The sequence below is a fragment of the Simochromis diagramma genome, unplaced genomic scaffold, assembly GCF_900408965.1.
Source record: "Simochromis diagramma unplaced genomic scaffold, fSimDia1.1 OVJJ01000603.1, whole genome shotgun sequence".
Taxonomy (NCBI): domain Eukaryota; kingdom Metazoa; phylum Chordata; class Actinopteri; order Cichliformes; family Cichlidae; genus Simochromis; species Simochromis diagramma.
Genome location: NW_024387414.1, coordinates 19,295,476 through 19,313,286, shown reverse-complemented (window position 1 = coordinate 19,313,286; position 17,811 = coordinate 19,295,476). Strand labels below are relative to the sequence as shown.

Sequence of the window (17,811 nt, the reverse complement as noted above, 5' to 3'; positions counted from 1 at the left end):
TGATGTAATACACTCGAGAAGAGATTCTCTTCTGTCCTGATGATTTCCTCTCTCTGGGAAATTCTCCGTCATGTGTGCGCTTATTATCTTTGGTCTCCTCAGATGAGCCTTTGGCACGCGGCCTCCCATTTCCACAAAAACATTTCTCCGCAAGCCCCGATGGCAGGAAATGACGCAGAGCCTGCTGACGAAGATGCAGCAGGGTTTTTGACAGATGTGAGGTGACACTCTGGATTAGAGCAAGAATGCTCATCGTACATATCACCTCTCTAAGAGTGGGGTTTGCATATCCTTAAAGTTGTTATAGAATTAAACTAAATTAGACTATGAGACTTTCAAATGGGAACACAATAGAATTTCCCAACAGGTCTTGGTGAGAGAATTTAGACATTTTTCCAGCAAAAGTATCCTAAGTTACCAGTTAGGACACTATAGCCAGAAGTTGTTTATGTTCACTCAGATAATAGCACATTTCAACTGACAGTGTTTGTTTCATTCTTGTAAAAAAAATTTAAGTGTTATTTTTTATGCCAGATAAACAGTCAAGACATAAATTAATTACAGTCCAGCTACGTGACGCTGCCTCTCGCCTCTGCCGGCTCAGTCTGAATTGTTGCCGCACAGACTTGAGAGGGCTATTTTATATATTGTGAATAATAAACTCTTTTTCTCTAAACTCCATATATATGAAGCCCATAAAGGAAGGTGATTTTTTTTTTTTTTAAATCTTGTATGTGCAAGTAAAATATGTCTTTGCAGTATTTGATGTTGCCTGTGTATTCCTGTGCAGCATGGCCTCTGTTTGCACAGTTGCATCTGAACAAAGCATGGTCTAGTTTTGCAGTGTGGATACACACCATCACACCACACACCTAACGCAGACCCTGTAACCATAACTATAGCCCCTTAACTTTATCGACTATTACATTCTAACCCCCAACCATAACTCTGACCCTAACTGCCCCCTTTTATAAAAATTTTGTGGACATTGGCAGGTTTTTTTCCCCTGCATTCCAAAACTATAGCATAACAATGTGATTGGATACTTGCAATGTTGACCCTGGACCAGCATTGATTATGATGATCCAGGAACAACACCAATATGGGGATATCAGATTATTCTGAAACAGAGTGGAGATATTTGGTCTTAATGCACAGCTCCATGTTTGGTGTTTGGTGAGAATCAAATACAGCAGACCTCAACTCAATGGAAATGCTGTGGTGCGACTTTAAAACATCTGTGCAGGAATAAATGCCCCCCAAACTCGATGAAATGGATCAACAAAGAAGAATGGGCCAAAATTCTGACACTTCAAGTTATTGCTGCTAAAGGTGGTTTTACAAGCTACTGAATCATTGGCAGTACTTAGTTTTCATAGCAACGAATATTTGTCGCTACTGAAATGACTAGAGAAAATATTTCAGGCACTTTTTATTTAAAGGAGAGGTGACAGACCATAAAATGAACAGAGAACGGACAGCACAGGCGGCACACATGTGCAAAGACAGAAAAGGAATCATGAAGTCTAAACAGTGCTCGTTTACAAGAAAAAAAAATCTCTCAGTGCTCTGAAGTAACAATCAAACATGGCACAAATGAGAACCATGAGCTGAGTATTGCACTTGAAGAACTGCTGTGGAATGTGCTTACATTTGAAACATTTTTTTAATAGAAAAAACAACAGATAAAATTTTTTTCTTTAAATATGTATTAAAAGTCTCTCAGGGACTTCATTATCTATCAAACCTGAGAGATTCTATTGTGTAGATAAATATACAATGTTTCTACTGTGGCATTTAATGAAAAAGTGCCATATTCAGCATTCAAAGTACCAGAACCAGAATGTATAATTACAAGATCTAATTTAATTAAATATCTATTTCAGCACACAATATAATTGGTCCCTAAACAGAATCATCTTATCTTTTGCTGCAGCAAACATCCTTTCAACTTTCCATTTCAAGCAAGATTATAACTTATCTCTGCTGACCATGAAGAAGGCCTCAAGAGCCATAAAGCCTCCCAAAATGTCTCTGACCCTTGAGCATCGGGGTCATTTGATTCAAGTGTGTCTGATGATATGGTAAACTGGCAGAGACGTGATGTATGAGGTCTCTGTTATTCTGTTTAGCGGGTTCTTTCGTTGCACTCTTACACCCAGTCCAAAGATCTCAATCAGTGTCTCACACAAAGTTCCTCTTCCCTTATGTGTCCTCGTGTCGGTTGTAATAGTCACTGAAGAATGAATAAATACTGAACACCACACACACAGCCACAAACAGCGTCAAAGTGAGCCATAGAAGCCGCCGACTCGTGGATACCTTGGGGCAGAACTCGCCTACAACAGCCAGGACTTCCTCCATCCTCCTGCAAAGATAATAAGTTCATATAGCAGGTGACAAAATATTGGGCAGGGGAAAGTGCTCATTATGGAGGAACTACAGAAGTTTCTTTAAATTACAGACATTATCTAAACTATAACAAGACAGGGAAAAAGACCGTATATATTTGTTGAAATAATGGCTGTGGAGGCTAATTTTACTCTCACTTTTAATCCCACAAGATTAATTTAGCGATACGCATGTAAAAGTTATATGCAGCTGTGCAACCTTTGCAAACTGTGCAAAGGTCTTGAGCTTTTTCCTGTAATTTTTTAAAGTGGTCTTGAGCAAAAGTTGCCAGACATTGGCTGCGTTTTCACTCATTTTCAGTCCAGTCCTTGTACCTGACTATTTTCTTTCTTTTTCTTGTTTTGACAAATGAATCATTCAAGCATAAAAAAGCCAACACATAGCAAATTAACAAAGACCTGACACACGACCTGAGTTGATCCATGTACGTTATGTTATCTTTTATGCTCTATTTTCACATATGTTTGCAAATGCTTCCATAAATCACTGCACAAATCACTGAGTGTTTTGTGCTTGGACTTATTAATCTTTTCTGTTTTTTTATGTGTTATACTTTCAGCACTTTCTGGGGTGGTTTCCTTATTTTTATGCCTTTTTAGTTTTAGTTTAGTAATCTAGGTTCTGTTCATGGACATTGTTTGTACTCAGTTCATTGTTTCAGTTATCCTGGCCCCTTGTGTTTGCTGCATCTTACTGTTAAGTCTCTGTCTCTATGTTAGGTGTTTTCCTGTTTTATCTTGGTGGTCTTTCATCTCTTGTGCTTTGTGTGTAATTCTACTTCCCTTGGTGCGTTATTTCTAATTAGTTCCAGCTGTATTTCCCAGCTGTTTCCACTTCCCTCATTACTTCTTGTAGTTATTGTCTCCATTTCCCCTTAACTTTCGTTGAGTTGTCCTTAGCAGGTGTCTTACCTAGTGCTGGTCTTTCCTTGTGCTTTCTATTGTTCCCTGAATGTTTGCTTTCCTCATCTTAATACGTCATCTTGGATACTTTCCAGACTTTTTAAACCTTGGTAGCTGTCAGCATTAAAAGCTCACCTTATGTTATTCTGTCTCAGCGTCTTGCATGTGGGTCTGTAATAAAGTCTACCATCCCCACAGCAACTCATGAGAGAAATGAGGTGTGGCTAAAGACTTTTGCAGAGTACTGTAGATATAAACTCACTCTTTGTGATTTTAAAAATGGGTTTGTGGTGTTGTTATAATTTTTTTTATGTATTTTCAATAAAATGTAACATTTTGTGTGTAATAAAGAGATTCATCTTCCACTGACCATGAATTATTTACAAAAAGAGCACAAATAATTTGTTGTGCTTATATCAATACTATCAGAGATAAATGGTGGACAGAGAGAGCATAAATACACAATTTATATTTCCTTTTCTAACATGACAGAGTGAGTTCACCTGCTGTTCTTAAGCCTCTCTCCGCTCTCTTCGTCCTTATTTTTTGTTTCCAGCAATTTGTCCGCAGCACTTTCGTCTTCACGTTTTTCTTCCTGAAGCGCCTTGCCTTGCTTCAGTCCATCTTGGTAGCTGCGTTTGAAATATTCACATTTACAAGTGAAATTGGGACACACAACTGAAATGATTTCTGATAAACAACTGTGTCATCACACTGTCCGCTTGTCTACACTAAAAAGCAGAAGAGAGGGCCTCACCCTTTTTGATAGGCCTCCTCTTCGATATTTGCCTTGATCTCGGCTCGGAGCTCCTCCAGGTTTACTGAAGGCTTGGCTGGCTCATTTTCCTGCTCCGACACACTCTTTCCACTGCATTGTTTCAGATAGGAAAGAACAATTAGCCTTGGACACCATGACGATCACAGCAGATGTAACAAAACACTGTTACAGTCAGGTTCCATCACAATACTGCGGCCCGGTCGTATAACAGATGAGACGCAGCGCAGGCCGAGTGGGATGCACATCCCACCATCACAAGAACGATGAGTACAAACGAAAAACTGTGATTGCACTTTGCACATTTGTTATTGCGATTGTCCTTAAAGAACATCTAGCCCAGACACTGAGAGAGCTCTACTCAGGCTGACTTTATAACTACAATATGATTGGAGCCTTGTGCCTGGACTTCGTCAAACTCTTTCATAAATGTTTAGATTACTGGATAGCAGTCCCGTAATAGCATATCCCTCAACTCTAGCTTTTATTTTAATGCTTTCAGGTTTATTTTTACCTCACTGGAATTGTTTCTGCACTTTAAAAACATCCTGAAGGTCACAAAAACAAGCTGAAGTCCCATCTGAGCGCTTTTGATAAAAATGATTAGAAGTTCAGGGGTGAGAGGACTGAGGAATGACCTTGAAAATTAAGCAGTGGCACGTGACTTACATGCAGCCATGTATGTGTGTGTGCACGTGTAACAATATTAATACAAGAAACATACCATTCTGTTCCTGGTTGTGCAGCCTCTGTGGAGGTGGTGCCTTTCACGTCATTTGCTTCACACTGAGGAGAAAAGTGTTAAAAAAAATCGTAACCCGAATCTAAATCTTAATAACAAAACAGTATTTGCTACAATTGGCTTTACTTCTCTGGATGAGCATATGCTTTAACATGTCGGGCCTTTATAAACTTTATTATCTATTTTTGATTTTTCAGTTCCTCTTGGAGAAATACTAATTTCACATTTCAGAAGGTTTTTGGCACAGTTACATAACCCTTGTTTTTGTGCTATGGTCTGTGTATTTTGAATTTTGTACACACTCAACAGATGTGAATTATCTCAAAAAAAAGAAAAAGAAAAAAGAAAAATGACAGAGTGATACAACAGTTTTAACCAAGGACAGCAAAACAAATCTGACTAAAACTGTGTTGTGAGGACTGCCTCGAATTTCTTGAGCTGACATTGTTTTTAGTGATTGTCCCTCGAGGGGATTCAAGTGTCCAGCCAGGTTCCCTTCACTGTGCCAGAAGAATGTCACAACTTGTTTATGGAACCAGATTTGACTGACTGCTAAGCCAGGACAGATCTAGCCTTTCCTTGACTTTCCCAAAGGAAATGAAGGTTTTTCTAGCTACGTTCACTTCTGGTAAACCCGGAGAACTCATTGATGACATAGATTGAAGTGATGAGTTATTTATAGGATCAAGCTCTACTTGTTCAGAAACTAATTTTGAATTCGCTATCCTGAGATGCCCAGTGATACCTTGCATAGTGTCCAGCAGCACCTGGAACCTTGTATTGGATAAGCAGAGTACCTGGAGAGAACCCAGGAAGGAAGATGCAAACTCCACTTTGCACGCAGGGTCCTCTGATCAGTAATCATTGCTTTAATATGAGACAGACAGTCTGATACTTTATGGACTTTATTGTACCAGTTTTGACTCATGTCGATGGTCAAACACCTCGAGTGACCCTGCTAAAGTAAAGTAAACTTCTATAGAAGTAATCTTCTATATGCCAGATATTTGGTGCTAATATGTTTCTTATAAAGATGAACTATTTTAGCAGGAACTCATTCAGAAACTCCACAGTTTTATTTCAATGTGCTACTGAGGACCGCTCTGAGAATCAAAGAGAAAAACATTTGTTTGTATCAAGCAATCTGTCACATACGACACATAAAAAAAGTTTTAAAAAAGTACTTTTTCCTTTTAAAAACTGTTTGTGTCTGTAAAAATGCCAGCTACATTTGCAGAAATACTTGAGTGGAAGTATTTTATCTTACAAGAGATGAATATGTTGCCCACCTGCTGAGAAACTTTAACTCAGCAGTTTATCTGTGAGCGTGGGTGTCATTGTACTAAATGCTTAATACATCATTTCCCATCATTTCTCATCAGGACAGGAAGACCTACCAGGACAGGAAGAGCAGCACCAGTTGTGGGTCCTGCGTTGGAGCCTTGGCCAGCTGTGGCCGGGGTCTGACCCGGGATGTTAAGAAGATTAAACTTTGGCACCACCGCTACGCTCACCCTGCGTCGAGGCACCTGGTCGGGTGAAAAGAAGACAAAACATGCAGCACTGTGTTTTACAAAAACAGAGTCACTATAACTTTTCTTTTTTGTAAAGAAAAACGAAACAGAAAAAAACTGTAAAAACGGGGGAAGGTGAGACATTTTTAGGTGTGCTCGCAGCATGACAGTATGGTCATACTTGCCACCCACTTTGGCGGACGGATTTATCTCTGACCCTTTGGACTGGTCAGTGAATAGGAATCATGGTCCCTAGAGGCGCCGATGGGGACATAATTTATAGCGGCGAGGAGGTTAAGACCATTATCCTCGTCTAGTCTCTTTATTTTATTTTATTTATTGTTGTTTAGGGTTCAATTTAAGATTCTTCAGATCACTTTTAGAGCTCTTCATGGTCAGATGCCTCCGTATAATAGTGAACTTCTGTATGGAACCATATCTAACTACTAGCTCTCTGAGCTCAGCTGATCCTGTTGGTGATGCGTCAGAAGAAGTTAATGACAAAAGGCAAAAGGTGACTGTGCTTTTGAATTTGTGGCCCCCAAGTTGTGAAACTTGCTTAAATAGAATTTTGGATCTGTGGACACTGTTGATAACTACCAACCTGTACAGATTTACTTTTATATTTTTAAACAGCTACTGTGAAAAATAACCATGACAATCAGCCAAGTGGTTGAATCTTTATATTGCTTGTTTTGTCTGACTGGCAGTTGCACATCCAAAACCTGTGCAACAACGTGAAGCAGAAAAAAACACAAAGAATTCATTGCTTACCTTTCCAATGGTGAGGGACATTGATCTAGATGGACGTGGAAGTCCATCGTCTTTATAAAGAGAGACAAAGAACCAGCATTAATAAAGCACAGTAACCATTTAATGCTGATGTTTCTCCCAAATCTACAGTAAAGCTGCTCAGTAATGCAGCATTAGTACACTCCAGGCGCTGTGGGAATTTCCTAGCGGAATATACGAGTGAAGATGAAGCCAGCAGCGGTGCTGAAAAGGGAACACAAGTGTAATCTTACCTCCAGGGTCTACAGACACTCCGTAACGATTCGAGTTCTGGTTGGCCAGCTTCTTAAACTCCATGAGCTCTGCATGGTCCTTCTCATATGTCCTCTTAAGATTTTCCACATACTGCATCATAACCTCTGTGGCCTTGTTCATACGCTTCTCCTGTTAGACAATAAAACCAGTCTAAGCAGGCTTAAGTTACAGCATGAGCACAAAAACAAGAGCTTCCACTAAAAAACTGTACGTAGAGAGGAAATCATTCAACGGGTGTCCAAATGAAATACACAATAACCTGTGTATTTATGGATTTGTCCAACATATCTTTGACTTCTCCCATCATGTTGCTGATATTTTAAGTGAAGTTAAATGTTTTTAAAGGTGAATTAATGACACTATAAATAAACTGAAAACACACAGATTATTTATCTGATATTATGGGAAAACACAAACAAGTATTTCTCTAAAAATATCCACACTCATCATGAGTGAAAAAGAGGAATTAATAGATTGCTATTAATCGATTGGTAGCTGTACACAAAAGCAATGATTCATCTGATTGATTTGGGGTTTTAAATAGCTGAAGACCTTTGCTCTTTTCCTGATGTTTTCATTGGCTGGCCTGAGGTCAGCCATGACATCAGATAAAAATCCTTCAGCATAATTTAAAAAACGCTGCCAAACAGGCATTCCTGGAGTACCAGTTGTTTAAACAATAAGCTGTTTCGTGTATTTTCGCAGCATGTTTCACTAAATTGTATAAAATTCTCATTCGTCTGTGTGTAACTGCACCTGGCGAACTGCGCCGACTATCTCTGCTCTGCTGGAGAGCCGTGTGGCAAGCCTGTGCAGCACTGCTACCGTCTCTTTTAGGCGCTGATAGGCTTCGCGCTGCTCCAGGTTCTGCCACATTGGCGCAGTCATCTGCAAGAAACACAACATGTTGTTGCAAATCTCAGGAAGAGAAAGTGTGCGTCCTTTATTGCACCTGAATTAACTCAGGCAAGAAAAATATTTACTGTGGGACACGTCCAGGAAACATTCAATAAATGAATGAGCACTAAAGAGCCAGGGGGAAATCTCCTTTTGTTGTAAGTTATCATCTATCTTACATCAGCCTTTCGAGGACCAACCTTTAGCGCTCCTTTGAAGTCGTCTAATTCTTTTTCCGTGTCCTCCTCAGTCAGGTTCCTCTCCCTCTCTGACTGCTTGAGTCGCGTCTCCAGAGTGTAGTTGTCATTACGAAACGCCAGTGACAGCTGGACGAATGCATTCTGTAGAAAGAAAGCTAATGCAGTTTAACACTCAGATTAAGAAACATATTAAAATGAAGGTGAGCTGCCTGTGATCGCAACACATGAACTCATTGTAAATAGTCATAGACGGGAGTCGGTGCAGTTACTGATGTGTGAGAATCAAGCGTCCCTGAGATGAGCATGGGGAACAAACTGTGAGTGTGGCATTCGACCTCTTGATGTTTTGTTATGTTGATCAAAGCTAATCTGCAGAGGTTTTTCCAACATACACGCCTGAGAGGAAATCTATGACCTCTGACTGTCCTGATCCAGACACATCCCAGAGGGAGCAGCGCGAGAGGCTATAGTCCGGGGCTTACAGCGTCACAGATGCCTGGATTTTCTCCACAGGAAATCACACAGAGTCTCTTTGGACTGATCAGGAACAGAAAAACACTTTCCTGTTGACAGAACACCACCGAAGCCAGGCAGGCAACCTCTGACGACCATGTAATTGTTTTTACATCTCTTGTATAATTTTACAACTTCCATGAGCAACTTTTACCCAAGAATATCCCAGCAGGGAATTATAAAGTTTTTATGATTCTAAGCATCTGCTTTGGGAACACAACAGGTTATTACAAACACTTGCACATGTACTTGAAAAGGCTCAAACCTGAGTGGAACAATCCATCTGCTTCCAGTGTTTGAACACAAGTCACTGTTCAAAGCAAACACTTTACTGCTGGCAGTCACTTTTATGATTTGCTATATTCTAACTCATGTGCAGCTAATCACTGTGGATAATTTAAAAGGCGCAAGTCAGAACGTTAAAGCAAATATGTCTTATTTGAAAAGGAACATTTGGAATCTGCTTAAACTTATGTTTCGTTTTTGTTTTCTGTGTTTAAAGAAGTAAATTACATTTTTAAATTGGTCGAGTCTCCACTCCCTTCAGGCTTCCAAACGTTACATAAGATAAAGTGTCTTTAGCTTCTATAGAAACATATTTGCTCATTTTTTTGCGTAAACTGACTTTGTGCACAGAAAATATGTGAATGAGCTTCAGAAGTGCTGTTAGGTGGATTTTGTTACCATCATTTAGCTGTTTCCAGTCTTTTACTAAGATTAGTTATCAAACTAACTGCTGTAACAAAATTATTTCCCAAATTTGCAATAAATATTACTTTATATTACATCATATCGACTGGCATTATTAGGTAAAATTAGATTTTCACAGATACATCAGTATGGAAGTATTTATTGTCTATTTTCAGTCAAAGTGATGCTTGGTGTAGCCTCAAATCAGTCCCAAAGGTGCTCAGTTTCCATTTCTTAGCGATAGGAGCGGCACCCAGTGTGGTATTCTGCTACTGTAGTCCATCTGTTTCAAGGTTTGATGCATTGTGCATTCAGAGATATTTGTAATGGGTGTTTTTTTGAGTTACTCTTGCCTTCCTATCTATCGAATGCCAGGACTGCCATAATGAATTAATTAAATACACCATTAAATAATTAATTAAATGTGTCAATAATTAATTAAAATTGGAATTAATTAATTAAATAAATAGTTATGACACATGTAATTAATTAATTATTGACACATTTAATTAATTATTTATGTATTTCACATTTTAATTAATTATTGACACATTTAATTAATTATTGACACATTTAATTAATTATTTAATGATATATTTATTTATTTCATTTTGGCAGACATGACGCCTGGCTCTCATCATGAAATAATTTTATCTGTCAGTCTCACCCATCAAACCCAGGGGGCGGGGTTAACACTGCCCATGCAGCTTCTCTAACATTTGATTGGTTACCGTGCAAAGTAAGTCAAAACAGGTCGATCCTAGATAATCGATTGCTTGTGTAGTCTTGGGGCAGCCAGGTATCCCAGAATGCAGATCAAATCACAGGCAGCAATGGTGGTGGTGTAGTTTTAAAATACCCCGTTTTTCTGTCACCAGCTACACTTTTAACAGTGTTTTAGCCGCGAATGTCGCGCCGTATGTCTGGTCAGGTTGTCAACATAGAACATGTTTGCAAAAGTGCTCAGATGTTTTCAGAGATTTCACTAGCTCTGCTAACAGTTAGCATGCAGAGTGCACCGAGGGGGTTACGTTAACCGGTTTGTTTACATATTCCACTCTCCGTGTTCACATGTTGCATTCACAGATTCTCATTTTCACCGAACGATCGTCTCTTTCCGCCTGGTCTTGTGTCTCTGTGCTTCTGTAACATAAATAACGAGCTGACATTTTTCTCACGAAACCAGCGATCAGCTCAACAGACCCTCAGTTTACCTGCATGCATCCTCCTCCTCATCTGTCAGCTGTTTAACACCTGCTGCTAATTCAAGAAACACGCCTACGTTACCTGGTGATAGTCACAGTTTAACCGGGCAGCCGGTGCTCGATATAAAGCAATGTCAGCGCATTTTTCTGCACAAGATAAGTAAATATAGTGTTTTCCCCGAGCGCAGAGCTGCTGGAGCTTGTTTCCTTACAGAGCACTTTATAGGCGAAGCAGCTTCATCAGCGGCTGATGTCCAATCACCGGCACACAGCTTTGAAACCTCAGCTGAGTTTTAGCTCTCAGTGGTTAAACGCTGGACTTCATTCACTCAGGCTCTGTCTGTCGGGTCACGTTTACTTCGCTGTTTTATTTACAACTGAGCAAATCGGTTTGGCTGAGGTTAAAGTTACGTTTCATAACTGCATAGTTTCACAGACGTTTAATGGTTCACTGGCACATGTGTTAGACTGAACTATCATCTAAATATCATCTGTTTTTTAATAGTTATTCAACTGTATTCTAAGCACCAGCTGTCTGTTAGAATGTGATTTTTTTCTCTCTCTGTTGGCAGAGGTATAAAAATGCGCAGGAAAATCTGACGTGCATGGCAAACTTCACCGACGATATTTAGGGAGGAATAAACACACATCAGACATAAATGAACCATTTGCCTGTCTCCATAATTGAGAGCATTTTCTCTTCTTATGTCAACACTCTCTCTCTCTTTTTTTTTTTTTTTTTTTTTTTTGTCTTTTTCGGTCATGTTATGTTTACCTGTCAAAGGCTTGTTACAAACTATGAAACACATGGTGCAGACTTCTGGATGTTAGAAGAAAACTAATACTGCTCATGAATGAGACTAAAGGCAGGAAGGTGTCCTTTAAAACTAAACATGTTAATAGGACCTCCCTATTTATATCATAGTTTATGATATAGCACGTGTATTTCAGTAATAGCCTGCTGATTTCAGGTGAACAGTCGCACAGCTCACGTAGGCGTTATCTGTGAAACTCCTTAACTATAATTTATCCAAGTTAACTTCAGTTAACCATTCAGACAGTTCTTTTGCAATGACAAACATAAACACCCATGCTGCCGGGAGGTTTCCTCAGTGCCAGCTGTTAACATTATAGCTGCTTATGCAGTAACCATGGTAACCACGGACTGAGCGGCTGGATCGACGGAGGTCAGACAACAATTTTACATGTATGATCTTAAAACAGGACACAGCCACTATACGTGCTGGCCTCATATCAAATGTGAAGGCAAACTGAGTCTGTGTTTGACGTTTTTTATATCTAATCTTCCTTTTCAAACATTTAAACAGCAGCGAGTCTGCAGCTGAGGGAATACAAACTCAAATTGTCGGAACAGGTTTGCTCGTTTCTTGGATTCATTTGGTGATTTATTAAATGTATAACTGTTATTCTAATCTGCTGCTGAGTCTCTTACACTTTTCTTTATGCTGTATATTTTCACGTCTCTGGAATAGTTGGCAGTTAGATAGTCAGCTGGGAAACTTTGTGTTAACTCATGGAGCTGAGGATATCGTGGATATGCTGACCTCGCTGCGTGGTGTACAGAACGAGGTCAGCATGATTAATATTCACAATAAAAATATTAGCCGAACATCATGAAGTCTGTATGTGTTTCATAGTGTCGAACAACCTTTGTACAGTTAAAGCCAGCAGTTACTACATGACGGAAACACCAACGTTATCTCTTTTATGCGTCTATACACAGGTCACGCTGATTACTGAACAAAAACCCAAAGATCAGATGTCAAACAGATTTATTTGCTCTCTCTCCTCCTTAAACATGTTTTTAATGTTAGTTATAATTCAGAATTGGCGACTGAAACACGTAGGACACATAAGAACATCAGGAAATAAAACCCCGATAAATATAACCTCAGTAAAAGAAGTCAGCGGGGGTTACTACAGCTGTGTACCGGGGCCTGCGCTTTGTCGGTGGAATTGCTTGCGAGGCGAGCGGGTCTATCCCACGCTTTGCCGTGAGACTGGGCAGACATCTCCGAAATCATCGAAGCACTTTTGCAAAGAGGCTGTATCTTGACAAACCGACCAGACACATGAAGATTAAACCACTACATTCTCGGCTAAAAAAATATTAAAACGGTATTTGGTGACACACAAACAGGGTTTTTCAAAGCTCAGTTCTGTTAGCTTCCACATGCCGGTTGTTGTGTGCTAGAAACAATGGCCACCAGGCCAAAGCAATGGTTTTGACTCGATCAGCGTTAACCCCGCCCCCTGAGTTTGATGGGTGAGACTGACAGATAAAATTATTTCATGATGAGAGCCAGGTGCCATGACTGCCAAAATGAAATAAATAAATATATCATTAAATAATTAATTAAATATGTCAATAATTAATTAAATGTGTCAATAATTAATTAAATGTGTCAATAATTAATTAAAATGTGAAATACATAAATAATTAATTAAATGTGTCAATAATTAATTAATTACATGTGTCAATAATTAATTAAAATGTGAAATACATAAATAATTAATTAAATGTGTCAATAATTAATTAATTACATGTGTCATAAATATTTATTTAATTAATTAATTCCAATTTTAATTAATTATTGACACATTTAATTAATTATTTAATGGTGTATTTAATTAATTCATTATGGCAGTCCTGGCACTCCATACCTATCAGCCCAAAAGCAGTCTGGCCATTCTCCTCTGACCTCTGATATCAACAAAGCATTTTCACCCAGAGAACTGCCACTCACTGGAAATTTTCTTTGAACAGACGATTGTTTGGAAAAACCCAGCAGATCAGCAGTTTCTTACTCAGACCAGCCCATCTGGCACTGACAACCATGTTACATTCAAAGTCACTTAAATCACGTTTCCTCCTTATTCTGATGCAGTTTGAACTTCAGTGAGTCGTCTTGATCGTGTCTACGGCCCTGATCAATGCACTGAGTGCATGATTGGATATTTTCATTATTGAACGTTTGAATTAGATGTACCTAATGTAGTGTACACATGCATAAACAGAATAAGGGCCAGTGTGTCAGTATTGCTCCCTTTTAATTTACAGACTAAACCCCATTATCCATCCTCTTATCTAGTTCTTGGTGAGAATATAAATTCAGAGATCAGGTACCAACCTCAACTTCTTTTTCGCTGAGTGGAGGAGCACTGGAATGAAATGAGAGAATGGAAGCATTACTCATAACAGTGAGATAGATGGTGAGGGTTATAAATTAAATGTTAACTACAGCAGCAGGTTGTTACACACCAGCCAGGCAGACCCCGATGAAGTTTGAGTTTTCTCAGCATCAAGTCTGAAATGTTGGGCATGGCGTCGGATCTTTCCTTTGTGTCACTGGTAGGTGTGTTCAGTGATGACGGTGAATCTGCAGACACAATGCTACACAAATTAGAGCTCAAAATTATTTCTGGAGAATAATTTAAGTTTAAGGTAATTTGATGTCTTTTATGCAAGCTGACATAAACCAAATAGGAGATAGGAGGAGAGTGTTGTTACTACTACTAGTCCCATATAAATACATCGATCTTTGGGTGGTCAAACCAGTTCTCACCGGAGTAAATTCCAAGCAAAATCTTAGTGATTGGACTTTTTAAAGTCTCAGAACATATGGATAATTTCCTCTTTTCATCAGGTGCTCTGTGGTTCACAAGCTTTAACAATAATGCCATCTGCTGATAAAAAACGAGAGCACAAGTTTCCTTTCTGCTGCAGTACTGTCAGGGGTGGAATAGAGGTAAAAAAACAGAAAAGAAAGAAAAGAAAAAGTCGTCATTTTCTGAAGCGAATCAGATTTCAGGAAGTGCACACCCTCAGTGTGCTGAATGTGCTTCTGAAAGTACTTTCTGTCTTACACAGGGCAAGAGGGCAAACAAGGAGCGTCACCTTTTTCCTGTTCAGCAGCTTCGCTCAGCTCTGGTAACTTTGATCCCACAATGCTTTGGTTTCGCATTAGCTTGTGCTCCTGTGCGCGCGCGCGCACACACACACACACACACACACACACACACACACACACACACACACACACACACACACACACACACACACACACACACACACACATAAAACATTATGGCATTTTTATATAATTGTTACAACATTCTACCAAATGGACAGCTGGCACATAAAAAGAGGAAATGATAACAATAAGACTGAATTGGTGCTTTACCTCTCTGAGTTTAGACAGCTTCTGTGCACCCACCGGTGGGGTGGGGAAATCCTTGTACCCCGAAGTCTTTAAGCCAGCATCCTTGGGCTTGTCTGAGAAACTGTCCTCAGCCGTGGAAGGGAAAACCGGGGCTCCATTTCTAGAGTTAAGACTGCCTACAGCATCCCAGGAAACAGCTCTCATTAGTGGTGGAAAGGCCCCAATAGTCTTAATCTCTGCTGTACACGGTGCCTGTTGAGTAGAAGGTCTGGGCACAGGCTTGGCGACCCCTGTGGCTGGAGCCTGGTTTGGACTTCGATTTGACTCGTCTGATTTGTTGACAACTGTAGGACTCTTGGGTTCACCGTTTTTCTGAACAGCAAAACGAGGTGTGAGAGTCCCCGAGGACACTTTCCTTTTGTCAGCTAACTTCCAGTCCACCAACAGCTTTCCCTAAAGTTGGCAAGATATGAGAGAAATACTGTATGTACATTTCATCAGGCATTAAAGCGGTTGGATAACACTCCACTTGGACATGTTGGTGCTTCATAAGAGAAGCTAGGGTAGCACTACAGCATGCTTGTGAGGACAAACTAATAGTTAGAAGCTGAGATTCAGAGTATACAGTCCTGTGAAAAACTGAGTATACCCTTACTGCTTCCACAGGAATTAAGAAGGTAAGCAGCAGCCATGTGCTATTATTAAATACACTTAATCAACTGATCATCAGCAAGTGTGAGCACCTCTATAAAAGCAGAAGCTTTGTCAGTTCATTAGTTTGTTATTAGTTTATTATTAACACAATGCCACAGTTTTTCCAGGAGTGGACGTCCCAGTGCAGAGCTTAGACCGTGCAACACTCCGAGAACCTAAAGAAAACCTGGAGGCTGTCGGTGCAATCCCTCCGCCTCTTAGTGAATACACATATGGCACAAATGTTAAAATTCTAGCTGACTCCCTTTTTGAGTTGTTGCATTCATTGCATGCATTAGTATTGTATAGAATTGTATAGTTAGTAATTAGTACCTTTCTATCCCTTAATTTTTACTTAGCATGTTATTTATTTGTAATTCCTAGTTTTATATCTCTTGGAGATATATCCTTTATATATTTATAAATGAATTCAAAGAGATTTTCAAAGATGTGACCTCTGACCGTGACCTTGAGTTCAAAGAACTCATCATTACCAAACAAACTTGAAGCAATGTGATGCAGAGCGGGCCAAAATTCCTCCACAACGCTGTGAGAGACTGATAAAGATAAAGATTTCAAGGTATTGCTGCTAGAGGCGTCTCTACAAGCCACTGAATCAGGACTGCACAGAGTCCTGTGAAGTGTTTCTTTTTCACATGACTGCACAGCTGAGGTTGGTGTGAAATTCATGTTGGTTTTTGGTTAAAGGTAACAGACAACTTATAATATATACCTGAGAATAACATAATAAATCTTGACAAAGGTCACAGGGAGACGTTTTGAATCTTTCAATGATCACAGTTGTGTTTTTCCTCGTCACATTTGACATTTGAGTTTTGGTGTGTAAATAAAAAAAATGCAGTAAGCCTGTTGATCGTACCTCCTGGTTCTGGCTGGTTGCATCAGGCTGCTCCCTCCCTGGAAACACCTCCTGATACTACAAGAGATAATAACAACTTTCTTCTGTTAAAATTTACTAACCTGATTAAAATTTGCCCAATGGTGATTTTTTTCTTTGTTTTGTTCTGTTTTTTTTTTCCAGAGACAATGTTCCACTTCATATAAAGCAAATTAAATAGAGGAACATTTAAAAAAAACACACACAAAAAGAGCCAAATGTGGCGAACATGTCATACTTCACACCACTGTGGGTGAACGCTGTTTAACAGTGAGATCAGTTTCTTTACCTGGATCGTCTCCGAGGGTCCTGCTGCTGAAAGAGCAGAAAACAACTTACAAATCATCTCCACCAACTCAAGGAGTGAAAAAATGACGCCAAATTAGGAAAAAGGTTAAAAATGAGGAGTGTAGTTTATTGTTAATAAATCCAAAGAATCCAGACATGAGACAGAAAGCACGCACCGGTCTGAGGGGCCACAGTAAGTGAGCTGCTTCTTGATGAACACGGTGAGGATGATGGCGTTGGAGTCGGTGAAAGACCTGAGGTAGGGGGGTTGTGAAATAAAAATTGAAGCTATAAACATCTTTAATTTAAATGAAACACTCAGATACCAGCTTCACACTCATGAATCTATGTTTTAGTTTCTATGTTTGTGTATGTTTGTGTGTGCGCGCTACCTGTGGGCGAATCAGTGAGGCTGCTGGTGGATCGCCGGCCTCGGCGTGTCAGGAAGCGATCGCTGACCTTCTTGGCCTCTTCAAGCAGCTCCAGGTTCTTCTGTCGATCCTCCTCAGAGAGCTGCAGCTCCGGGAGCGGATCTTTCACCAGGTCAATCACATTACCTGTGCTGTCTGAGAAAGATAATACACACGTGACACACAAATGCACACAGACCCGTAAAATTTCTGCTTGTTTCTGGTACCAAAATATAAGCAGATAATATGCCATAAAAAAAAAAATCACAAAATTAGGCTTCAAAATATATCAGATCAAAAGCGTATGCTCTGTTGTATCGGAGCAGCTGTGTCTCAAGTGTATTTAAGTGGGATTCATTGGTCTAAAATCTCAAAGCAAGGAATAATTCACGGATGGATATGAGCCAGGAAATCAGGTGATGAGTGCTCGCCAACTTGGGG

The 17,811-nt window shown here is 39.6% G+C and overlaps 1 protein-coding gene across 3 annotated transcripts in view; it reads right to left on the bottom strand.

Annotated features, from left to right (window-relative positions):
- Positions 1–724: 724 nt before the first annotated feature.
- mrvi1 (murine retrovirus integration site 1 homolog) overlaps positions 725–17,811 on the bottom strand; it is a 32,751-nt gene continuing 15,664 nt past the window's right edge. For 2 of the 3 annotated variants that reach the window (XM_040010824.1, XM_040010827.1), the window contains 17 exons: positions 17,353–17,526; positions 17,137–17,214; positions 16,962–16,987; positions 16,655–16,711; positions 15,103–15,534; positions 14,817–14,895; positions 14,181–14,298; positions 14,050–14,080; positions 8,490–8,630; positions 8,149–8,280; positions 7,371–7,521; positions 7,120–7,169; positions 6,229–6,360; positions 4,814–4,875; positions 4,072–4,182; positions 3,818–3,946; positions 725–2,368 (listed from right to left, as the gene is read on the bottom strand). In XM_040010824.1, the coding sequence (XP_039866758.1) occupies positions 2,206–2,368; positions 3,818–3,946; positions 4,072–4,182; positions 4,814–4,875; positions 6,229–6,360; positions 7,120–7,169; positions 7,371–7,521; positions 8,149–8,280; positions 8,490–8,630; positions 14,050–14,080; positions 14,181–14,298; positions 14,817–14,895; positions 15,103–15,534; positions 16,655–16,711; positions 16,962–16,987; positions 17,137–17,214; positions 17,353–17,526 (2,066 nt within the window). In that variant the 3' untranslated portion in view covers positions 725–2,205. The remainder of the gene's footprint in view (positions 2,369–3,817; positions 3,947–4,071; positions 4,183–4,813; positions 4,876–6,228; positions 6,361–7,119; positions 7,170–7,370; positions 7,522–8,148; positions 8,281–8,489; positions 8,631–14,049; positions 14,081–14,180; positions 14,299–14,816; positions 14,896–15,102; positions 15,535–16,654; positions 16,712–16,961; positions 16,988–17,136; positions 17,215–17,352; positions 17,527–17,811) is intronic. The other variant, XM_040010825.1, reaches the window with a different exon arrangement.